We start from the raw sequence: 26,257 nt of genomic DNA, 5'->3' as shown, positions 1-26,257 counted from the left end.
AGTGTCATGTAGTTTTAGTTTTAGTTCTCTGAGATTGTTCAATGTTAGAATTAGAAAGTGCCAATGCCAAATCCATTGCACTTTGACTTGCTGTATATTAATATCAGTTGTCTAGGCCTGCTAATGGCAGCACATCTCTCCCTCCACTGCCCACCTCTGGGTACCATACAGATGGGTATAAAGTTGAGCTGGAGAAAACGGGTCCTGGGATGATGTCTCTCTCCGAGTGACCTTCTGTATCCAGAAATCAAATCATTGGACAAAAAAAATCAAATAATGCCTTGTCCAACCTTCAAACCTTGATTGTGAACCAAGATTGCCTTTTTAAAATTAAAAAAAATCTAATTGAAGTATAGTTAGCTTACAACACAGTGTTAGTTTCAGTTATACGGTAAAGAGATTCAGTTATACATACATATATATATATATTTGATTCTTTCCAATATAGTTTATAAGAAGATATTAAGTAGAATTCCCTGTGCACCATGTTTGTTTTCTATCTGTGAGTCTGATTCTGTTTCGTAAAGAAGTTCATTTGTACTATTTTTAGATTCCACATATAAGTGATATCATGTAATACTTGTCCTTCTCTGACTTACTTCACTTAATATGGTCATTTCTGGGTCCAACCATGTTGCTGGAAATGGCATTATTCATTCCTTCTTTTATGGCTGAGTAATATTGCATTTTATATGCAGGCGACACCATGCTTCTGGCAGAAAGTGAAGAGGATCTAAAGAGCCTCTTGATGAAAGTGAAAGAAGAGAGTGAAAAAGTTGGCTTAAAACTCAGCTTTCAAAAAATGAAGATCATGGCATCTGGTCCCATCACTTCATGGCAAATAGATGGGGAAACAACAGAAACAGTGACAGACTTTATTTTCTTGGGCTTCAAAATCACTGCAGATGGTGACTGCAGCTGTAAAATTTAAAGATGCTTACTCCTTGGAAGAAAAACTATGACCAACCTAGATAGCATATTAAAAAGCAGAGACATTACTTGGACAAAGGTCCATCTAGTCAAAGCTATGGTTTTTCCAGTAGTCATGTGTGGATGTGAGAGTTGGACTATAAAGAAAGCTGGGCACCAAAGAACTGATGCTTTTGAGCTGTGGTGTTGGAGAAGACTCTTGAGAGTCCTTTGGACTGCAAGGAGATCCAACCAGTCCATCCTAAAGGAAGTCAGTCCTGAATATTCATTAGGAAGGACTGATGCTAACACTGAAGCTTCAACACTTTGGCCACCTGATTGGAAGAAGTGACTCATTGGAAAAGACCCTGATGCTTGGAAAGATTGAAGGCGGGAGAAGGGGATGACAGAGGATGAGATGGTTGGATGGCATCACCGACTCAATGGACATGAGTTTGAGCAAGCTTCAGGAGATGGTGATGGACAGGGAAGCCTAGTGTGCTGCAGTCCATGGGGTTGCAAAGAGTCGGACATGACTGAGCAACTGAACTGAACTGATATATATATATGTACCACATCTTTATCCATTCCTCTCTTGATGGATATTTAGGTTGCTTCTGTGTCTTGGCTATTGTGAACAGCACTCCTGGGAACATAGCGGTGCGTGTATCTTTTTAAATTAAAGCCTTCATATTTTCAGGGTATATGCCCAGGAATGGGGCTACTGGCCAAGACCGGTCTTTTGATGGGATATCAAAATCCAGAATCTGAGTCTCATAGTAAATCCAGAATTTATAGAGCACTGAAAAATTATTGGAAGAGCAAGATAATCTGTTACCTACTAACAGATTAAAAAACAATTCCTACAATAGATACTATGGCGTCCATTTGTTGAGCTCTTTCAATGTGTTAAATGCTTTACATCAGATCTCATTCAATTTTTGCAATTATCCAGAGAAGACATTCTTATTCTCCTTTGACAGAGAAGGAACCTGAGATTTAGATAAATTAAATATTTTATTCTAGTTCATTCAGTAGTTGAGCAAGACAGCCAGGATTCAAATCCAGGTTCTGACCAAAAAAAAGTGTGCTCTTGGCTACTATCATGCTGCCTAGATTCTTTAAAATTCAGTTAAAGGTCTAAACACAATTTGAAAAAAGACACATAAAGCAGAAAATATGAATTTAATGCATGCAGCTCATCAACCATTCTGTAAGCACTCCAATGGGGGTACATAGGTCTGGCCAATTATATTCAGTTTCTAAATTCAATTTCATTTCTAAACATTGGTAAAAATACAGTAAGTCAAAAATATTGTCATCATATCTCCAACAAAATTTGACTTGGATTATTCTTCCTGGAAGTGAGCTTGATTCCTAGGAGTCAGGGAAGTCACCTGCCCATATCACGAGGAAGGTCACCGTGTGGAAGGAGTTCAAATCCTCCAAAAATTTCATCAGGTTATATTTTGATTTTTTTTTCTTACACTGTTTGGAATGTTGACTAATGGTTTTTTTTTTGTTTGTTTGTTTGTTTTGTTTTTTGCTAGCTTTTAGAAAGTGATTTCTCTTGAAGGATGTTCCTGAATGATCAGTTCCTCTTTTCTCCTTCATTCTGTTACTTTTGACATGGCTGTTTACAACATCCAGGCTTCCCTGGTGGCTCAGTGGTGGAGAACCTGCCTGCCGATGCAGGAGACGTGAGTCAATCCCTGGGTCAGGAAGATCCCCTGGAGAAGGGAATGGCTACCCACTCCAGTATTCTTGCCTGGGAAATCCCATGGATGGAGGAGCCTGGTAGGCTATACAGTCCATGGGGTTGCAAAGAGTCAAACGCGACTTAGCAACTGAACAACAACAGAGGTCAACATTCACAAAAACAAAGAAGGAGCCCAGAATGTCCTGCATGCAGCCACATCCACACACATCCCCCCAAACACCGCTAGGCATCTCCCCGGGCTGCAGGAATACAGAGATGTCCTGAGACGCCTCCCAGCACTGCAGAGAGAGATGATGGAGAATTGCCTTAGAGATGTGCTCCACGCACCAGAAATGGATCCAAGCCACAGAGCACAGAAAGATGGCCAGTCCTGACTCCTGTTTGACTTGCAGTTTCAATTGCAGGTCCACGAGTCCAAGGAACATCATGCCATAAGACTTCGCAAACCAACACAGATGTCAGACTATGTATAACATGAGTCCTTGTATATAAAATCCTCAAAAAGCAAAAATGGCATCGACTAAATGGGACGTACACAAAGGTGGGACAGTCAGGAGAGACCCTGATAAACCCAAGGACGGTGGCTCCTCTGTCAGGAGAGAGGGGTGTGGACGTGGGAGGGGCTGCGTAGACTCAGCCTGCTTCCAAGCACTGCAGCTGTTGTTTACTCGCCCAGTAACGGCCAACTCTTTGTGACCCCACAGACTGTAGCCCACCAGGCTCCTCTGTCCATGGGATTCTCCAGGCTAGAACACTGGAGTAGGTTGCCATTTCCTCCTCCAGGGGATCTACCCAACCCAGGGATCGAACCCTCATCTCCTGAATCTCTGTAAAAACCTTATTCCTGATCTGGGAGGTAGTCATCCTGACAGTGCTGTACAGTCATTTGTTAAAACTCTACATAACTTTTAACTATTTTGTGCTTGTTCCTCTCTAGAATAAATAAATTTAAAAAATCTGAATTGGAAAAAAAAAAGCAGTAAGCTGATAAAATTACAACCTTCTCAGGAACTTTCATGCATTGGAGAAGGAAATGGCAACCCACTCCAGTGTTCTTGCCTGGAGAATCCCAGGGACGGGGGAGCCTGCTGGGCTGCCGTCTATGGGGTCACACAGAGTCGGACACGACTGAAGCGACTCAGCAGCAGCAGCAGGAACAAAGATTGAAATTACAATTGAATAAACTCAAAAGATGGAACCTTTCTAGAAAAATCAATCTAATGAATATATTAGAATGAACATAAATATATTCCTGATATATGTGCAGATCAATTTTTTGTTCATCCTGTCATGCTAAATGCCCAGAGGAGAGTTTTGATTAAAGGAGCACTAACGTGGTCTCCCACTCCAGTCCCCTTGCCTGGAAAATCCCATGGACGGAGGAGCCTGGTAGGTCCATGGGGTCGTGAAGAGTCAGACACAACTGAGTGACTTCACTTTCACTTTTCACTTTCATGCATTGGAGAAGGAAATGGCAACCCACTCCAGTGTTCTTGCCTGGAGAATCCCAGGGACGGGGGGGCCTGGTGGGCTGCCGTCTACGGGGTTGCACAGAGTCGGACACGACTGAAGCGACTTAGCAGTAGCAGCAGCAGCAATGTGGTCTCACCAAGGAAGTATGACAAGAGAGGAAAAAACATGTACGAACACCTGTATAGTTTTTTTAAAGTATGAGGAAAAGCTTTTTTTCCTGAACTTTGAACGCTCAGGGAGGCAATCAGAGCTTCCCAAGGAAGTTGCCGCAGAACGTGCAGAATGCAACTTTCCCAAAGCTCATCTAACAACCTCCCCAGTGCCATTCTCCATAAACCCCTCACGTGGAAACAGGCCACGGGTGAAGTTATTAGTATTTCGGTTTCGCTTTGGGCAGAGCATAGCACAGAACTGTGAAAATCTGAATCTGAAACATTTAGGTGGGCCACACGGTGACCTTCCTTGTGATATGGGCGGGCTACCTCCCTGACTGCTAGGAATCAAGCTCACTTCCAGGAAGAACAATCTAAGCCAAATTTTGTCGGAGGTATCATAACAATATTTTTGACTTATTGTATTTTTTTTTTTTACCAATGTTTATAAACTGGAATTGAATTTAGAAATTGACTAGAATTGGCCAGATCCATAGCCCTCCATTGGAGTGCATATAGGATGGTTGATGAGCTGCATGCATTAAATTCATATTTTCTGTTTTATGTGTCTTTTTTCAAATTGTGTTTAGATCTGTAACTGAATTATTACTGATGAGTACTTTTATTAAAGATTTAAATGAGGCCCTAGAAGCAGAACAAACATTTTCTTCAAACCATTGAATTTGGCAGTAGTTAACTCATTAAGGCCAATGAGAGTCTTCAGTTTTGTGTAGTTTTGTGTAAGATGGTTTCATTCTAAACGTTTCACTAATCAAAAATAAGACCAAGCCAAAAAAGAAAAAAAAAAAAAAACTCCACAAAAACTTCAAAAGGTTAACAAAATCTTGACTAGGTTCCAAGGATATAGGTAGGAGATAATTGCTACGGGCAAAATATCTAAAATGGTTCCGTTCTGAAAACCCCACACTTTTATGTCTTGTGGCATCCATCTCTTTACAAAGAAATGCATTTTTTCATATATTGTCAACTCTGCTAGTTCCCAGAATAGTTAATGTAACTGTTTGCTAAACTTTTCAATATTTTGTTCTAAATATAAACATTTCAAAGTATAATGCTGTATCCATATGAAAAGCTACTGCAGTCTAAGATGAATAGAAAGGTGATGTGGAGAGAAGTGAAGAAAGAACTCGTACAGAAGGGGCTTCAGGAGTCAGTGAAATCCAAGTTAATACACAGAATATTGTGGGAACAAGTACAAAGTGGAGGAGGCCTGATGGCGGAGGAAAATTGAACTTGGGTGTAATGCACATTTGCCACTTTCTGCCGTTTCCATGAAGTGTGTCCAGCTAACGTTGAACAAACAAATCCAAGTGTTTCCAACTGTCCTTCTAGAAACTAACCTAAAAGCTGAGTGGTCTGGAATGAAAAAAGGTAACCAGTGGTTGGTTGACTACCTCACGTGTAAACTAAATGTTGTGTTTCCCTGATAAGAAGAAGAAAAGGTTCAGCTGTCCGCCGGAATATCTGATTCCCAGTGTCACCTCCTGGCCGGCACTTGGGGACTAATAGTTTCTTTAGATATTTTAGGCCGCGACAAACGCAGGATTCTCAAATAGTTTCCGAAGAGAATGACCTATACTATTGTGGAGAGACGTTATTCAGAGCATTATCTGTTTCATTCTTCAGTTGGGACGACTATCTACTTCTAGACTTGGACTTCTAAAGGAGACTGCTATGATCTGGAGAGATTGGCCATAAAACTATTTGTATTGAGAACTTATCCCGCGCCTTTAGTGGCCTTCATTCATTAGCATTCTCACCGGCCGGGTTTCCATATCTCAGTGTTCCTTTTATACTTTAATTTGGTTACCAGGGTCTTTGTTGAATCGTCCTATTCAAGGGAGAACAAAGGCGGGTGAGGTGATACTGCAGAGTGAGGCACTATGTTTTATCTTTGCGAAAAGCCCGACAGGGCCAGAGTGCTCCAATGCCCTCTGATTTTCTGCAGGATGTTTGGAGCTGCAAATCATCTGGAGGGTAGGGCTCCTGGCTGCGCTTCGGTGCAGACACCTTCAGAAGACAAGCAGCTTGGCGGTCAGAGGGGAACGTGTCCCACTCCCACCGGAAACACCCTCTATGCCTTTACATCACGTTTTCTCAGTCCCAGAGTCTTTCCAACACTTGCTGCTCTGTGACCTTTTTCTCCCTCAAAAGTCAAAACCCACTCTCTTTCGACCCTCCTCCACTGTGGGTGGAAATGTAAATTGGCACAGCCACTGTAGAGAACAGTAGGGAGGTTCATTAAAACACTAAAAATTGAGCCACCATATGACACTGCAATCCCACTCCTGGGCACACATCCAGAGAAAAACATGACCTGAAAGGATACGTGCACCCCAATGTTCAATGCAGCACTGTTTACAATAGCCAAGACATGGAAGCAACCTAAATGTCCATCAATAAATGAATGGATAAAGAAGATGTGGTGTGTATATATATATATATATATATATATTTCATGTATATATGGAAATGGAATACTACTCAGCCATTAAAAAGAATGAAATAATGTCATTTGCAGCAACATGCATGGACCTAGAGAGTGTCATACTGAGTCAAGTAAGTCAAACAGAGAGGGAGAAGTATCACATGACATCCCTTATATGTGGACTCTAAAAAGAAATGATACAAATGAACTTACAGAACAGAAAGAGACTCACAGACTTGGAGAATGAACTTATGGTTGTGGAGGGTGGGGGAAGAAGGGCCAGTTCGGGTGTTTGGGATGGACATGCACACACTGCTGTGTTGAAAGTGAATAACCAACAAGGACTTACTGTATTGCACAGGGGACTCTGCTCAATGTCATGTGGCTGCCCGGATGGGAGGAAGCTTGGGGGAGAATGGATACCTGTGTACATATGGCTGAGTCCCTTTGCTGTCCACCTGAAACTACCACAACATTGTTAATCAGCTATGCCCCAATACAAAATAAAAAGTTTTTAAAACAAGACCAAAAAAATGCCTTGAATTTTCCAGTCAAAAAAAACCCCCCAAACCCACTCTCTATTGCATGGGTCCCCTCAAGGTTTTCTCCTGATTAAAACCAATATCTTTCCCAACATAACCCTTCCTTCTCTTGTCCAACACAGGCCCTTCAATTTCCCTACTTAGTTTGACTGCATTGGGGTGACTGAATTCATCTGCATCCTCTTCGTGACGTCTGTAAAACTCTTTTTCTTCAGTGCATCTTTATGTGGGGTGATTCAGCCCAGCTTTCTAACTCTGCTTCGGAACACCGGGGTTTTATTCTCTAATCCACATTTCCTCTTGCAGTTTCTTGGACCCCTTTTGGTTGGAGTACAGCTAGCCACCCTGTAGAGACTGAGACCACCAGCCCATTTCACACAGGCCGCTGAACAGTCAGAAGATGGTAACAACTCCGAGTCTCCGGTGACCTGGGCTGGATTCAGCTCACTGACCCAGAGGTGAAAGGCTCTGTATTCCATTACTAATCCCCCGAGCTCTTCGGCCCCCTGAAAATGATTCTTTGGTTTTATTATTGCAAAGGCCATTTATAAAATCATGAACTGGATTTAGGAAAGCAACCATGAAAGAGCAAAAGACAACGAACTGATTGAAATTCCTTCAGTGTCCTGTGGGCTGAGGTCTCTCAGACAGCGGGACTGGGGGAAAGTTCTATATGGGCACTGCGTTCTGATTTCAGTGGCGTGACCAGCTCACTTAAGATGTGGCAAGGTCAGATCCATTGACCATACCTTGAGGAACTAAATCCTAAGTAAAGAAAATGGAAAAGCAAACTATGAAATAGCCAATAATCCTTTATTTTGCACTTCCCCACCCTCATCCCTCTCCAAAAAGCACTAATGGGGAAGATTCTGTGCATGTGAAAATATCGTATAAAGTATTTAGGATGATCTGAAATTAATAGAACAAAACCACGTATCTCAACATAGATGCTTTCTTTGTAGGCATAGAAAAACGTTGGCTTCTAGAACAAGGAGGGCAATGAAATACTGCACTTGAGAGGGTGACACTGATCTGCAATTTAACATTCATGGCAGAAAACCTTAATATGATTAATTCATACACTAATATCAATTTACTTGGCATTTTCTTTTTTAAAAATCACAATTTCTATTAATATATTTGTATTAGGTTCAAAGCCCATAGTCTAGCATTCAAGATATCCATTACACTGGCCCAACTTGGGATTATTTCAAAATCAAGTAAAAGTCCATATTTATTCCAAAGTTGCTAAAATATGCTAATAAAATTAAATTTGATGTTTTACATTAAAAATAAAATATTTGGTTTATCTCTCAGACATCTATTAACATATAATAAATAGTGGGCAGTATAGTAATATAATAAAGTTTTGTGATACCCTGAAATTTGATGTTTTCTTTAAAAAAAAAAATTGCATAATATACTTCATTTCAGCCTTAAACCACAATATCAATGAACAGATTTGCAGAAATAAAACAATATAAACACAAAATGCTACAGTATTTTTTCTTTTTTTTTTTACTTTCGAGGAATCTACATGTCCTTTGAAACAAAAGGAAGCCAAAGAAATTTACAGAAATAGAAGAGATAACAGTTTCAAATCATAAGCCATAGATTTAAATTGCCTTGTTTTCCTTCCAACTGCTCAGGTCCTACCCCAGTGTTCTGAGAGGGTTCAGCTCAAGGTAGGTAACTTTAAACTTCGGTATGGCTCTTTTTTTCCAGCCTTCTTTGCTTATGTACAGCAGTAATTACAGACGTGGCTGAAACCGCAGCGCGTTTTCACAGAAAGCCAGAATTAAACACGATAAAAAATTTTTAAAAATAACTACTTCATAAATATTTATTATTTACACTAGGGGAGATCTCCTGGTGCGCAGAGTTTTCATACAAGCTGATGAGACGGGTAAGCCGTGAGAAGACCGCCAGCAGTTTGGAGGAACGGGCCAAGTCGGCGGACGAGAGAGAGAGAGAGGACAGGTGAGAGAGGCAACAAAAACAACTTGCAGGAGAGCCAACAGGACATGATAGAAACCTTTTTCTTAAAAAATATAAGGTATTTCACAAAAAGCCTGAACATTTTACATGTTAGTACTAAAAACAGGGGGTGGGGTGGGGGAAGCTTCATATATTTTTCATCACAAAAATATTTACTGACACTCCCCCTGGAGTCTTCTTTCATGTGGTTACGATTATCGGACTACAGAGGGGAGGGGCTGGAGACACACACAGCCGACCCACGTCACCCTCGGCACGGTCGGGGCGGGGCGGGCCACACGCCATCTTCTCAGCTAACACCTTAAGGAAAAGGCCCTGGAGAGAACTGAGGAAAATCGAAAGGAGAGATTATAGTCTTTTTATTAATAATACTTGTCACTGGTAATAGGAAACGGAGGCGAGGCCCCCCGCGTGAGAGTTCCTCTGCGGGGGTGACCACGCGGCCCTCGCCGGGGCCCCGGCAAGCCCCCGGGGGTGGGGGCGGGTGTCTGTCCTCAGTCTGGCCGGGCTCAGCGGCCGGGCGGGCGACGCGGTGGCGGCGGGCGGGGGCAGCCCCGCTGCAGGCATCAGTGCGCCCGGTGCTTCCGCTTCTTGTGCTTTTTATCCTTCTTCCTGTTGGAGCACTTGGGGCAGAACCACTGCATCTCTTCCGGGGGCGCAGCCATGATGCCCACGCAGGGCCTACACGGGAACCAAGGAGAGGAGCGTCAGACAAACCGGCTTCAGGGACACACATCTTCCTGTCCTACGTTTTCCAGGAATTTCACATCATTCAATAATCTGTTAGGTTTCTGGGTTCGATCCCTGGGTTGGGAAGATCCCCTGGAGGAGGGAAAGGCTACCACCCACTCCAATATCCTGGCCTGGAGAATCCCACGGACTGTATAGTCCACGGAGTCGCAAAGAGTCGGACACGAATGAGCGATTTTCACTTTCAAGGTGCATTTACCAGACACCCGAGTCACCAGCTCTGGCGGTCAGATGCGGCTGCGCTCCGGCTGGGCCAGCGGGTGATCCCCTTACACAAGCCCCTTCCCCAGGCTCTGCTGGAGATATTAATTAGCTCATTCATCCTTTCAGCCAGAAACAGTCTCATTCCTCTGAGCCAGGCTTTGTTTTTATCTCAGAGATACCCTACAGCACCTGACTAAGCGGATGTCTATCTTTTCATGTCTGATATTTTCAAGACAGAGCAGCAGGGCTGTCTGCATGCACCCTGATGCTGCCCCTTCCGTTGGGGAAGGCAGCTGTGGGGACCACTCAGGCTGCCCCTTTACAGCGGTGTTCACGGGATTCCCGCGGTGCTTCCGCAGCTGCTGCAGAGAATGACTGACAAAAAGGCAAGGGAACCAACCCCTGCATCTCCTTTTCCCTTTCTAAAGAATACTGAGCTAAGCGACACATTCAGAATTTAGGCTGAAGACCCACAGTCTAAAGACTAATTTTTTGCCAATAATACGAATGCCATTCTCTTGGCACAGGGATTCTGCTCCAGATGCTCCTCCCAGGAAATGAGCTGCTCTGGGAGATGAGCCTGCACAGGCCGGTGCCACGTGTGTCCTGAGCCTCTCCCCCGGTGCCCCGCAGGGGACTCACCAGTGGTACCAGTCGTCACATTCGTCACAGCCGATCATGGGGCTCCCATCATCGGGCTTGTTGCAGCCGGGACAGATCCAGATCTGGTTTCCCCACTCGTCTCGGATCTGGGGTGGGCGAAACGAGAGCGGCATTGAGAAAAAAGAAATCCCAAAAAGGGCATGATAAGGATTACTACACACTGTGGAGCTAATAAACTGACAGACTAAATGAACAGACAGAAAAACCCAGGAGCTAACAATTTATTAAAGCTGTGATCATGGTCCTCACTATCCTGGGATCATATGGGAAAAAAAATGCTACTTAGAGTTCAATGATAAGACCTTTCTTCTTCTTCTTCTTCTTTTTTTTTTTTTTTGCCACGTTGCATGGCTTGCAAGATCTTAATTCCTTGACCAGGGATTGAACCTGGGCCCTGGCAATGGAAGTGCCGAATCCTAATTACTAGGCCATCGGGGAACTCCCAAGACGTTTCTAATGACTATTTTAAACTGTCTTTTCAAAGTCATAAAAACAAAACATTTGATAATCATTTCTGTGAGCACTGTGACCTACAGTCACCTTTATCTAAAGAAATACTGAAACACATAGGTTCTGAATGACTAGTAATGCCTGATACTTCTGAAAGCTACCTAGTTCAACTCTGTGTTGTTCCCTCCATTGCATTCACAGGTCTGGAATCAATAAGTACGGCCTATGTGCATATATCGCCTTATTACTTATTAGCCAAACCCTCCTCCTGAACTGGCTGATAAGATCAAGGATATAAAAGAGTTGTTACTAAGTAACTTTCCATTCCCTTTATGACATTTTTAGCAAAGTACAATCAACTAAAGGGCAAATGAAATAAGGGACGCAGGAGGCCAAAGAGCCACGCGTTTTCACGTTATTTTGCAACAAATATGCTGTGCTCTGGATTTGACTTAGAAGTTCCAAATAAGAAGCATTCCTAACTGAACCACCTCCTCAAATTCCACATGAACAAGACCAATCTGGAAGAGACAATTCTATGACAGGCTTTCAAAGCCAGCAATAACTATGAGTTAATTTTTTAAAGTTTTGCTGACCACACAGCATATAATTTCATTCCGTTGATTTTGCAAGCTGCAGTCTCTCCTGGTGCGTTCAGATACAACACTGACTGGATGTGCAGGAGAGAAACGGTTTTTGTGTGTGTGTGACGGGTGTGTGGGGGGCAGAGACGATTCATTCCAACTCACGGAATTCTAACTATTTTAAGGTCTGCCATTCTGGAAAGTCTCTGCAAGAGCAGACAGGCTGTGAAGGCTTCCTGGACAAATCTGTGGGCAGTCACATCCCCGACTTGGTCCTAGTCTCCAGTTTCAAGCAAAGACCACCAGTTGGCCTGTGCCAGCTGTCTGGGGTGAAGGCCAGCCCAGTAACCTGCGCCCCGAAGCTGCCATGCATGCCCTGTCCTGCTGCTGATTCTTGAAATTAGGAGGCTGTGACCCTGCGACATGAGAAATCTGCTATAGCGCCCAGCCCCTCGCAGTTTACTAAGCTCTTTCGAAAACACCTGACTTGGTTTCATCCTCCTAAAACAGTGCTTGGGTAGGTTAGAAATGGGGCAACTGGAGCTGAAGGAGTGTCAGTGACAGTTTCAGTGTCACAGATCGGGCAGCCACAAAATCAGCCTGTGTCCTTCCTTTAAATCACACATTTTGTCTTCTGTCTACAAGATGTCTCTGAGGGGACAGAGGCTTTTCGTCTATGCTGTCTATGTAAGTCTGATCTATCTCCAGGGAGTTGACTCAAAAATCCACTGGAGAATCAGATTTTAGAGCTAGAACACACCACAGGGACCACTTAGTCTAACAATCCCTGGTTACAGCTGAAGAAATGGAGGTCAGGGAGATCAAGCATAAAGTCCTCCCCGATTTACCCATCTTGGGGTGACGTGGCCTCAATTAAACACCTGTGGCAACTGGTCCTTGAATGCACTGATTTAATGACCACAGATCTTTCTACCATGTCTTCTATTGTTGTCTTGAATTGCCAATTTAATATTTTCTCGTTAATAGTTCATGTCTTTATATCCTCTCTGAAGACTTCTGAGACTTTCTTCTTATCCTCTGTATCATGATAGTGCCTCAAACACTTAATGATTCACTGAAATTTCCTTTCAAAATGCCCGTATAGAAAAGTAATACTTGCATGATTTGTAACGACAACAGCAGGGGTCTGAGTCTGTCGCCTCCCAAGCACATCTATTCTGAAAGATCCGAGCCGCCACCAGGCTGACACATCTCAGTCTACATACTTGGTGGTCACACAGTGTCAGCTCACTGAGGACCTCTATGTGCCTGAAATCTTTTTGTCATGTGCTCGTGTGTCACACTACAGAGCCCAAAGAGCCTATTTGTTACTGAACTGAATTCAGGGCTTGAGTTAGACCTGATACTAGTAAGTAGGGCATAAACATGAGAAAACGGTCTCATGACAACCGTGTGAACACATGTGTCAAGGTGAGTTTTTCCACCTGAAGACAGGCTTGGACTCAGGAAGTTCTGTGGTTTACAGGTTCATTTCCATTCATTCTGCAGGCCCAGATATGTTTTGGACCTCAGCCAGTGAGATACTATAATTAGTACTCCTGCCCAGAAACAGCGGCTGGCCTGTGAGATGTGTGTACGTCACGCTAATTATTCTCTGAAGTGAATCACTGCTTGACCAAGAAAGTCAATGAGGAGCTTGACTGTCACTATTCACCTCTATATTTATACGATTGTGCTGTATATATGTTTATGTATGTATGTGTGTATATATAGTCATATTCCAAAACAATGATGCATAACAAAAACAATGCTCTGTCATTGTTTATGGAGACTAACTATGCAGACATCCTGACACAATACTTTTCAGCCCAAAGCTTGAAAATGCAATGAACATGCCTTTCCAGGCCTGAAGAATTGCTTCTGAAATTCAATGATGATTCATCTGACACTGCTTTTTTAATTGGAAACATTTTCATGAGCAAAGAGTGAGATCTTAAGTGACTTTCTCTTAAATACTCCCCAAAACAGAAAGCCACTCACCACGTAGGTGCTGACCGTCTCTGTGACCACACTGCGGACGGGGGCTTTGGAGCTGGCGGCTCCCGAAGCAGCAGGGGCCGGGGCGGGCATCCCGGCAAGAGGTGCACTGGCTGGGGCCAGGAGGGGCAAAGGCACCGGGGCAGGGCTGACGTGCATGGGGGCCGGGCCGGGCGCCGGGGCGGGTGGCGGCGTCTTGGGTCTGTTCAGAGAAGGCGCCGGCTTAGCCTCGGGGGCTGGGACCACTTTGCTGATGACGCTGTCAACAAAGGAGAGAAAAGGAAAAATCAAAACACACAGTTGAGTCAAGCCAGGTAGCTACAAACACGATGGCCCCATCACTTGGTTCTTCTAGCAGCGAAAGACTTTTTGGAGAGAGCAGAGAGAGGCAGAGCTCAGGCTGCAAGGCTCTTGCCCAAGCTGCTTCTCCACGACCAGGGCAGGGAGAGAGGCTGGGCAGGCAGGGGCTCCAGCTCCCTTCCATGGTCAGAGCTGCCTGCTGCTCTGTGCCTGCCTTCTTCACAGAACCCAAGCCAGGGAAGAGGAACTCATCTCAGAACCAGGAGGTCGGAGGTCAAACCCTACATCTTCCATAGGCGGGGATGTGACCTTACAGAAGTCATTTAAAAGCACTAGTTGCTGGCACCTCTAAGCAGCTAGGTGTTATACTAGGTACTTCCCACACATTACCTCCTTCAGTCCTCAGGGCAACTTCAAAGAAGCTGCAGTGACCCTTGTTTTATAAACAAGGGAACAGGAGTAGAGAGAGAAAGGAGTTTGGGTAAATGAGTGGCAGGCTTTGAACTGAGACCTCCTATTTGGTCCTCAAACTCTTTCTTTCTTTCTTTTTTTATACGAAGTTCCTTTATTTGGCAGGGGGCCGAATATATCATTTCAAGTATAGAGAAAATGTATTTATTTCCAGTCTCTCTCCTTCCCTCCTCCAGAAGGATCCACTGTCTTCTGGCTAGCAGGTGTGTTTCCATATTTTTGTTCTTTGAATTTTTTCTGCAGATACCCATAAACAGTGCATCCCACTGCTGTTTTAGGCATTTCAAGTATACAAACAATTCACATTATATTTATCGTTGACAACAAGCTTTCCTCACTTAGTTTTTTGCAACTGAGATATAACCAACAGGTAACCTTGTGCAAGTCTGATCGCACAATGCATCGGTTTGACACATTCATACACTCCAATCTGATTACTGCCGTAGCTTCAGCTAATACCTTAAACACGTCATGTCATGTAATTATCATTTCTTTTTTCTGAAGAGGACCGTTTGGATCTAGTGTCTCCCTTACCTTCAAGGCTTGTGAATGGTACCCATGAAAATGGTTTAGCATTAGCAGTGAAGCCAATGGATATAAACAGACTGATGATCAGTTTATGGGGCAATACCTGAGGTCTCAGAAATACCCACCTGAACAAATCTGCTTATTTACCAATTTAGAGAAATGGCACTTTCATGAAAATAACTATTATAAAGACAATCCTTCCAAATGCCTATTCCTCCAATTCAATTGAATTACTCTAGTTCAATTAATTACTCCTTTAAATATGGTACATATTGAAATATATATATATTTATATTTCTCATTCAAATTTTCTGAGTAGCAAAAGAAAAAGCACTAAAGTGGGTACTCAGTGTTGATGAGACAAAATATGTACTAATTTTTTGCTTCCAGGAGATCAGACTGGAGTTCAGTTCAGTTCAGTCACTCAGTCGCGTCCAACTCTTTGCAACCCCATGGGCTGCAGCACACCAGGCCTCCCTGTCCATCACCAACTCATGTTGAGTAAACATGAGTTTACTCAAACTCATGTCCATTGAGTCAGTGATGCCATCCAACCATCTCATCCTTTGTCATCCCCTTCTCCGCCCACCTTCAATCTTTCCCAGCATCAGGATCTTTTCCAATGAGTCAGTTCTTCGCATCAGGTGACCAAAGTATTGGAGTTTCAGCTTCGGCATCAGTCCCTCCAATGAATATTCAGGACTGATTTCCTTTAGGATGGAGTGGTTGGATCTCCTTGCAGTCCAAGAGACTCTCAGGAGTCTTCTCCAACACCTCAGTTCAAAAGCATCAATTCTTCGATGCTCAGCTTTCTTTATAGTCCAACTCTCACATCCATACATGACTACTGGAAAAACCATAGCTTTGACTAGATAGATCTTTGTTAGCAAAGTAATGTCTCTGCTTTTTAATATGCTGTCTAGGTTGGTCATAACTTTCCTTCCAAGGGGCAAGCACCTTTTAATTTCATGGCTGCAGTCACCATCTGCAGTGATTTTAGCACCCAAGAAAATAAAGTCTCTCACTCTTTCCATTGTTTCTCCATCTATTTGCCATGAAGTGATGGGACCAGATGCTATGATCTTAGTTTTCTGAATGCTGAGTTTTAAGCCAACTTTTTCAGTCTCCTCTTTCACTTTCATCAAGAGGCTCTTTAGTTCTTCCTCGCTTTCTGCCATAAAGGTGGTGTCCTCTGCATATCTGAGGTTACTGATATTTCTCCCGGCAATCTTGATTCCAGCTTGTGCTTCATCCAGCCCAGTGTTTCTCATGTTGTACTCTGCATGTAAGTTAAATAAGCAGGGTGACAATATGCAGCCTTGACGTACTCCTTTTCCTATTTGGAACCAGTCTGTTGTTCCATGTCCAGTTCTAACTGTTGCTTCCTGACCTGCATACAGACTGGTGTTATATAGGCTCCAAAGGGACTTGCCTTTCCCAACTCTTCTGAAATCCACAAGAAAACTGAGGAGAATTTGGAAGCTATTGTTGGTTCCAGCTGCTCCGTTACTTTTGAGGTAATTGGAGGCAGAGTTTTAAGAACAACTTTTTTATTACCGGTTTAATTTTGAACATTATAAAAAAAAAAATAGATAACGGTATCACATGATGTAATTTCTCCTCAGTTGTAAGACAAACTGTCATCCTTCAGCCTAATTTGATCATCGTAAAAATAACTTTGGGTCCCCACTGGTCCTCAGTGTCAACCTTTGTGGTTTCCTACTTTCAGACACTGCCTTCTCCGTTCCTCCCACCCCCAGAACTCTACCAGGGGGAGTTTAAAGATCCTCACTAGTCAGCAACTGTGTGCAAACACTGTGAGGCCGGCCATCGGAATCATCAAAGTCCAAATGGCAGGCTACTCACTGCTCGAAGTTCCCAAGTTCCCTCACAACAGCTCACTTACTCGCCCTTAAGAGCCAAGAGCCATTTTTAAATGGCAACAAAATGATGCCGTAAGTAAAACCTACTCTAAGTGCCTCCACAAATTTTACATCAGGTTTTCAAAAGGGAACTTGTTCGAGGCTTTGGAGAAACTCACTTTGATAAAGCTGCAACTTGCTTTTCTCCTTCAGATTTAAACCTCTAATCAACCTCAGCAACTCTGTGCATCTTTTGAGACACACATGAAACAGACTCCCGTGGTGTACTGTAAACTAGCCCCTCCTTACCAAAAAGAGACCACTGAGCTTTCACAAGTATGAGGGTGGCTGTCGTCCTAGCACTGCTGCATCAGTGGTTGTAAGACATCACAGTTCTGCTTTCTTACTTTTCTTTTAAAAGTCCCAGAAGTACTAGGCCCGAGAGTGGCCTCCAGCAGCCCCTCCCGCCCTGGGGTTGTCTCCTTGCAGCCTGAGTGGGTCTGACGTGGGTCTGACTTGGGTGGCTGCTAACGGGCTATTGTGAAAACAACTCCACATGACGTCCAGCTAGGTCATGAGAGACACTGCAGCTCCTGCCTTGCTCTCTTTCGGATCAGGAGCTCTGGGGAAGCCAGAGGCTACGTCATGAGGATGCTGAATCTGCCTTAGGAAGAGGCCCGCATGACAGGCCAGCGGGGACTCCAGCCCACAGTCACGTGTGAGCCCACAGGCCATTCTCCAGCCCTGGGGAGGCCTTCTAGTGGCCGAGGCCCAGGGCAGAGGCTTGATGGAGACTGGAGTCAAAACCACCCCAAATTCCTGACCCATGGGAAACTGGGAAGTAATACCTGTTTATGGCTTCAGTTGTTAAGTTTTAGGGTCATTAGTTACGCGGAAATAGAAAATTAATATACCAAGTATTTAATTAATCTCAATTAGGAACAAAAATAAATACCTAGAATTTAGGAGAAATTATATTTGAGAGCATCAGGACTTAAAAGAACAAACTGTAACAAAGTCATTTCCATATTTCACATGTGATCAAAAGGAACAAACACCTAAAGACAATTATGGGAACTGGTGTTATGTTGATTCTTCAAATCAGTCATTACCCTTCTTCTTCTTGATTCTTACAGCTTAGCTCTGAGTGCTCATATAATTAGCACACAGCTGCAAATGGAACGGAGCTAACTCCTCAAGCTCGTGGCTTGCCTCCTGAATACTACATCATCTTATCTTGTCACAGCCCAAGTACATACCAAGTGGCAAACATTTTATCTTTTAATTCAGGCATGACCTATTTGAAAAATGAAACAGAATGCATTAAGTAATTAGAGGAAAATATAGCCACTATAGAGTGTTCCTTTCCAAAGGAGATCACCAAGTGATTTGACTTCAACAGATGTTCAAAATCTGTAAAATGGTCTAGAAGGACAAGAGTGCTTAGATAAATAAAAATGTATATTTCTTAACAGTATTTTCAGAAAGATAGACAAAAAGATAATTAAAAAAAGCAACAAAAATGGTAAGGTGTAGGGCCATGAGGATAAAAGTGGAAGGATAGGATGGAGAGCAAGACTTCTCTGAATACATCTTATTATACAGTCTCAATTTTGGAGGCAAGGAAATGTCTTACATATTCAGAAATTTTAAGTTATAAAACTGCCTACGAGTAAAAATAAACAGAAAAGAATGAACCTCAATGTATATCTTGTTGGTGACACAACCAGCCACATACACACACACGATGACTTCAGGTGACTTCAGGAGGACAGCATTTGAGACTCTCCTCAAATTCAGCTCCACCCAAGTCTTCTGATTCTTTTGGGCTGGAAGTAATCAACTTGAACATCTGGATCAGTTGAGATGTATCTCTTATAGGCTTTCACACTTTCTACCTTCTGTTATGATTGTTTGTATCTATGTTCCTGAGAGAAGACACATCTGATCCAAATTTGTCACTTGCACAAGTGTATTTCTGACAGTTTTACTATGTATATAATCAAAATTAGTATTTTTCAAATGCAAAATAATTTTTAAAACATGTAAAACCAAGAAGGTGTTGTCCAGGACAAGGCCAGGGTTCTCTTGGAAAAAAACCAAATTCCCCATAGTCAGAACTTGTAAAAGATTTTGTGATGTTAGTAAAGCTTCTGCTTCTCTCCAGCAAAGAAAGGGTGCCTTCAATAAAAAAAGCCAAACCAAATGAAACTGAAGAGTTAGCACTGATGAAAGCTCACCTTTATCACTTTCTGGGCCTGGAGTCTACAGAGGAGGATGAGATGCTTTTACATGAAAGTACGCAAGTCAACTATAAAAGATGAGCAAGCACTCATTCGTTTGTTCATTCATTCACTGTAGAGTTAAATAACATCCCAGTTATATATGTTTCAAGAGAACAGCATTGAAACATGTATACTATCTAGGGTGAAACAGATCACCAGCCCAGGTTGGATACATGAGACAGGTGCTCGGGCCTGGTGCACTGGGAAGACCCAGAGGGATCGGGTGGAGAGGGAGGTGGGAGGGGGGACTGGGATGGGGAATACATGTAAATCCATGGCTAATTCATTTCAATGTATGACAAAAACTACTGTAATGATGTAAAGTAATTAGCCTCCAACTAATAAAAATAAATGGAAAAAAAAATAAATAAATAACATCCCAGTTATATGAAAACATTAAAAGCAGGAAGAGGATATTCAGTGAACTAGAAAAATGAACAAGAGTCTGATTAAGATCTGTGTCTCACTGTAGTGTTGTAATATTCAGTTATGACTGAGGGTGTGCTTGGAAAACCCAACATTACTACTTTAAAATATACTAAAATTTGATAATAGCTGTTGTGTTTTTATCCAAAATGATCATGCTTTACATGAACTTTCACCTTCCTCTGTCAACAGCATGGAAACAATATATATATTTATAGCCTGTGCTACATATGTAGATGTACGTTGTTGTTATTGTTGTTTTAGTCACTACGTCATGTCTCTTTTGTGACTCCATGGACTGTAGCCCACCAGGCTCCTCTGTCCATGGGACTATCCTGGTAAGAATACTGGAGTGGGTTGCCATTTCCTCTTCCAGGGGATCATCCTGACCAAGGGATCAAACCTGCATCTCTTGCGTGGCAGGCAGATTCTTTACCCTGAGCCAGCAGGGAAGCCCAGAGAGATAAACACACACACATAAATATGTACTTCCACCGTTGTGGGCTAAAGCAGCAGAAGTAACTGATTAAAGTTCTAAGCACATGTTTGAAATGCCTCTCTGGTCCGCCCACTTGGGCTTTCTAGCAGGTAACTGGGCAGACTAGGCTGCATCTTGGGGAGAAATCTGAGCTGGAAGGAAAGATTTGGGAATCATCATCACCTAACTTTGAAAAGAACAAAAAAGAAAATTTAGGGAGAAAGAACAGAGTGGTGGATTAAGGGCAAGAAGAGAAAGTGATCAAAGAAAAACAGAAGCAATGATGGAGAAAGAGAGCACGGTGTCATGAAAAACGAGGACTGGAGGTTTTCAAAAAGGGCTTGCAGGGAAGAATGTATTGAACAGGAAGGATGAAGACTCAGGGCTGCGGCACTGTCTCGGGATGCATTTAATCATCTTAATGAGAAGCTTCAGGAAAGTTTCCAGAGCAGAAACCAGGATGTGATGAGTTTAGGAATAAAATGGCGGGGGGGGGGGGGGGGGGGGGGGCAGGTGGAAATTGGAAGAAAGTCCATATAAGGAATATGTTTTGAAAAGTGAAAATGAGAAAAGGCATCTACATGACCTTTCCCTCACCTGGAAGGGAGGCTGGTGGGCGTATGTGTGAGGATTAGGATGGCAGAACCCAAGGGAAGATACAAGAAGGGAAGAGAAGATACAGATGGGGAGGAAGTAACAAAGGAGGTGGGGGGGACGGCAGGGCCAGGAAAGGTGGGGATGGAGAAGGAACGGGTCCTGAAGGTCAGGAGGGATGCTGGGCTTCCTCCTGGACCAGCCTGAAGGACAAGCCGTGAGGACAGGTGCAGCTCTGGAACCCCGAAGAGTGAATCCAAACAGGGGTGATGCGGCCAGACAGTCCCTGCAGCAATGAGTCCCTGAACCCAACGCATGTGGGTTCTCCGTCACAGAGGTCGGGCAGGGACGTGAGTGTTCATCTCACAAGGAGGCCGGAGCGGGGACAGAGAGGAAGAAGCATCACACTGTGCCTCTAAAGTCCCTCCGGAAATATTTTAATATTGAAGTGAAAGTGTCAGTTGCTCAGTCGTGTCCAACTCTTTACTGCAGCCTGCCAGGGCTCCTCTGTCCATGGGATTCTCCAGGCAAGAATCCTGGAGTGGGTTGCCACTCCCTTCTCCAGGGGGATTTTCCCAACCCAGGGATCAAACCCAGATCAAAACTCTCCTGCCTGGCAGGCAGATTTTTTACCATGAGCCAGCCCTATAAAATGACAGGAAGGATAGGACGAGAAGGATTTAAATTTTCTTTGTTGTTGTCAGTAATAATAATATACCTCCTGTTCTCATCAGGAGGTACACATTCTCTTTAAACACTAGAAGTGCAACTAGTTTGATCTTTAGGGGAAATTAGAGGTAAGACAGTATCCAAAAGGTTACCATGATATAGCTAAATTACCTCTGCCTGTCACAGGTTAAAGAACATTTAAATGCTGGAAGTTCACATCAGCTTTTTCTAGATAACAAATCTTAAATGCCTTCCTATATTCACTCAATGAGTGATCTGGGGCCTTGATAACCAGCAGGGAGGAACTTGCCAACTATCATTCAAATCATATCTACAAAGGTGGTCATAAATATTTTAAAACCTAAGTCAACTAAATAAGACCTAGACCCATTAAGGATAAGATCTTTTACAACAAATTAAATAAAACAATTTATTGAAGTCTGGACGCAAGATAAGCTAGATTTACTAGCTGACCTTTTATTCATTTAAAGAACAAAATTAGCTCTAATTGCATTAGAATGGAATCCAGTAAATTTTCCCCAGTCTTCTAATGTGGCATCAGTGTAAGGACCGCTGTAATTGTTTACAAGTAAGATGGAAATGCTTTGATTATAATCTTTGCACTTGTTTTACTGGGTAGTAAAAACATTTCCCAAAACCTGAAGCCAGTTTTTCTGACAGCATACTATTTTTTTTTTCCTCTTGGATACACTGTATCTTTGGCAATAGTCGACTAACTACCATGGGGAAGAAATCAAACTTGGGGATTTCATCTAAACTTTAGCTGGCTAAAAAAGAGAGAGTGCTCTAAGAAGGTCAAGATCCTCCCAGTCTGGAAAATATCAGAAAAGGGCTGAAGACCCAAGCAAGAAAAATGTTAACGACCTGCTTCCTCTTGGAATTATAACTGAGATATATGGGTTTGGGTCTGCTGAATTTATCAATATAAGTACAAAAAGTAGCAAGAATAATGGATACCACCCACAATTTGTGTTCTCATTGTTCAGCTGCTAGGAAATTTCATGTGTCACAGTACCATATTTCACTAGCATTAAAAATAAGTTATTTGCCATAGATTTTAAATACAGTCATTCTTAAGTTTTTTATTCTTATTTATTAATTTTTTTGGGGGGTCACTGTTCTTGTTAGTTAGTTTCTCATACAGGCAAAATACCTATGAAATGTTTCTGTGTCAGCGGCAAGTTAACCAGGGCAAAACAAAGAAAACTATCAACACTTTTCAATCTTTTTTTTTTAATCAAAGCAGACAGTTTTACTGCAAGAGAAACAAATTAAAAATAGAAGAACAAAAGGCCTTCCAAGTCTGACGGGACGATGATCTGAAATGTTCTTGAACTTTATTTCTAAAGGATCATCTTTTTTTTTTAAACAACAAGCTCCCTTGCTCTGCCTCTTCAGCATGCTTTTATATAAACATGAACTTGACTGCCTTTCTCTACATAAAAGAAAAGCATATCAATCGTTTCTGCCTGCCCCTCCCCCTTATCCCAGTGGGTACACCCTTCTCTGCTGGAACCTACCAGCCCTTGCCAACAGGGCTCCGCACCCTCCCACTGGGGCTGGCTCCAGGATGGGAGCCAACAAAGGGTGCTGTCAAGTGGGGGGCGGTTCAGCCTATGAGCACAGAAAGAACCACACTGGCCAAGAGCAACCAGGACCATCTCTACCTCCACACAGAGGCCAGACAGAGAAAAAGAAAGCGAGCAGAGTCTTAATGACACTTTGAACCTTGGTTAAAGTCACCTTGCCTAAAGTCAAATAAACTGCTTTAACCACGGTTTGAGCTAGTTTGATTAGGGTTTCTGTTACTTGCGCCCAGAGTCCTGACTAATAGAAAGCATGAGAAGTGTTTCTTCTTTTTTTTTTTTAGTATCTCTACTAGTTTATTTTTTTTTTTTTTTCATTTATTTTTATTAGTTGGAGGCTAATTACTTTACAATATTGTAGTGGTTTTTGTCATACATTGACATGAATCAGCCATGGATTTACATGGATTCCCCATCCCGATCCCCCCTCCCACCTCCCTCTCCACCGGATTCCTCTGGGTCTTCCCAGTGCACCAGGCCCGAGCACTTGTCTCATGCATCCAGCCTGGGCTGGTGATCTGTTTCACCCTAGATAATATACATGTTTCGATGCTGTTCTCTCAAAACATCCCGCCCTTGCCTTCTCCCACAGAGTCCAAAATTCTGTTCTGTACATCTGTGTCTCTTTTTCTGTTTTGCACATAGGGTTACCGTTACCATCTTTCTAAATTCCATATATATGCCTTAGTATACTGTATTGGTGTTTATCTTTCTGGCTTACTTCACTCTGTATAATGGGCTCCAGTTTCATCCATCTCATTAGAACTGATTCAAATGAACAGTATGGTACTGGCACAAAGACAGAAATATAGATCAATGGAACAGAACAGAAAGCCCAGAGATAAATCCACGAACCTATGGTCACCTTATCTTCGACAAAGGAGGCAAGAATACACATGGAAAAGAGACAACCTCTTTAACAAGTGGTGCTGGGAAAACTGGTCAACCACTTGTAAAAGAATGAAACTAGAACACTTTCTAACACCATATACAAAAATAAACTCAAAATGGATTAAAGATCTAAATGTAAGACCAGAAACTATAAAACTCTTAGAGGAGAACATAGGCAAAACACTCTCTGACATAAATCACAGCAAGATCCTCTATGACACATCTCCCAGAATATTGGAAATAAAAGCAAAAATAAACAAATGGGACCTAATTAAACTTAAAAGCTTTTGCACAACAAAAGAAACTGTAAGCAAGGTGAAAAGACAGCCCTCAGATTGGGAGAAAATAATAGAAGTGTTTCGACTGGAGCAGGGAGGACTCTTCAAGCACCTGCACTGCGCGTGCTCAGAGGCTACACCCTTGGACTAGGGGTTGGTGTAAGAAAGAGTCAAAGAAAAAAATGCCTTTTATCTGCTGTAAAAGCTGCTATGGAAGATGGCTATTTTGCCATCAGGTTCCTATGGAAATAAAGTTCCAAATTTAGCATCTTGAAAAACGTCGTCTCCCCTGAGAAACTAAGGGGTACCTTCTCTTTAAAAAATGTATCTCACTCTGCCCTTATTGCTAGGAAGTCGTGATCATATCTGATGTATAAATTTTCTTTTTTCCTCACCTTGTTCTTGGTTTCCTAGTATTTTCCAGTATCTTTATTTTATGTTCTCTAAGTCACTCTTAAATTTATTTAAACTAGAAAAAAGCTACATATGAATAAACAACATTTTAAGTGTAGGAAAATATGCAGAAAGTGAAATAAAACTAATTTGCTATTATTTTTCTAAAGAACTTGCCACTAAAATACCACTATACACATTTTACCTATTAAGTGTCTTTCAGTTAAATCTGGTTACATAAGAACATAAAATGCTTACTTTCTTTAAAAGTATGTTAAATGGTTACTTTTGTAATTGTGCATAGTTATCCTCTATTTCTGGTTGTACTGTCAAAAAGAGTTAATCAGAAAAGTCTGGATCACAGAAAAGACAGCAAATATCTATACTTACTTTACATTTTTAAAGGTTAACCATTTATTTTTCAGGATTAATGAGCAAAAAGTTTTAGCTTCCATTTTTATGGTACATATAGATAATTTAGAAATTAAAACTATTAAGCAGCCTCAGTTCAAGAGGAAGAGGACACATGTATACCTTTGGCTGATTTATGTTGATGTTTGGCAGAAACCAACACAATATTGTAAAGCATTATCCTTTAATTTAAAATAAATAAATTTTTAAAAAAGAACCCTCCTCCGAGGCATAAACTAAACTCTATAAACTGCAACAAAAAAATGAATTACTTACAGGAAAAGGAAAGCATCCAATTTTCAGCACTTCTGCTAAGAGAGGTCTGATTAATGAAAGAATTTCCTGGATTGTAAGAAATCTGATAATACTCATGGCCTTGGTGACAAAGTGTTAGCAGAAGGAAAACTCTAGTTGCCAGCAGTAAAGTAGTCACTGAAAAATAGTTTCAAAAATTGTGTGCATTTGGGGAACAGGATTAAACTTGTAACAGAGAGTATCTATTGTGTCCTCTAGCCAAAAGAAAATTTAGACTTATTAATGGTAATGATACTGTTTTCATGAAAGTGACACAGAACGATTCTGGGTCACTTGACCAAATACAGTATCAGGTGTTACCTGGAGCAATGACTGAGCATGACTGGATGTGTGTACGCCAAGCCGCTCAGTCGTGTCCGACGCCTTGCGACCCTTTGGACTGTAGTCCACCAGGCTCCTCTGTCCTTGGGATTCTCTGAGCAAGAGTACTAGAGTGAGTTGCCATTTCCTCCTGCAAGAGATCTTCCTGACCCAGGGATTGAACCCGCGGCTCTTATGTCTTCTGCAATGGCAGATGGGTTCTTTACCACTAGCGCCACTGGGGAAGCCGGCTGGATGTGTGGAGGGGCCCAATTCATTACCTATCTCTGGTGAGCGCTCTGAACCAGGGCAGCAGTGCCCTGAGAGCAGGACCAGCTCCAAACTTCTCCAGTATAGCAGCCCCACCAACCAGACCAAATGATACTGCTGGCAGGACAGCCACTCGGCCTCGCGCCCCTAAAAGAGCCACAGGACAGATGGAGAAAAGGACAGACCCACCTCCCCAGCGCCAGCGAGAGGACAGCCTAAAGAGACATGGAGAAACATGAGGCGGGAAAGACCGTGTAACCCCTAACCGCCACTGTTACCCTCAAATC

At 42.5% G+C, this 26,257-nt stretch overlaps 1 protein-coding gene across 1 annotated transcript in view; it reads right to left on the bottom strand.

Moving 5' to 3' along the window:
• Positions 1-8,037: 8,037 nt before the first annotated feature.
• The window catches only part of TAF3 (TATA-box binding protein associated factor 3), a 119,824-nt gene continuing 101,604 nt past the window's right edge, over positions 8,038-26,257 (bottom strand). The window contains exons 5-7 of the mRNA XM_020880518.2: positions 13,896-14,151; positions 10,840-10,946; positions 8,038-9,924 (exon numbers count right to left, since the gene is read on the bottom strand). Of these exons, the coding sequence (XP_020736177.2) occupies positions 9,810-9,924; positions 10,840-10,946; positions 13,896-14,151 (478 nt within the window). The 3' untranslated portion in view covers positions 8,038-9,809. The remainder of the gene's footprint in view (positions 9,925-10,839; positions 10,947-13,895; positions 14,152-26,257) is intronic.

Source organism: Odocoileus virginianus, chromosome 9 (genome assembly GCF_023699985.2).
Source record: "Odocoileus virginianus isolate 20LAN1187 ecotype Illinois chromosome 9, Ovbor_1.2, whole genome shotgun sequence".
NCBI classification, from domain to species: domain Eukaryota; kingdom Metazoa; phylum Chordata; class Mammalia; order Artiodactyla; family Cervidae; genus Odocoileus; species Odocoileus virginianus.
This window is presented reverse-complemented; position numbering and strand designations above follow the sequence as displayed.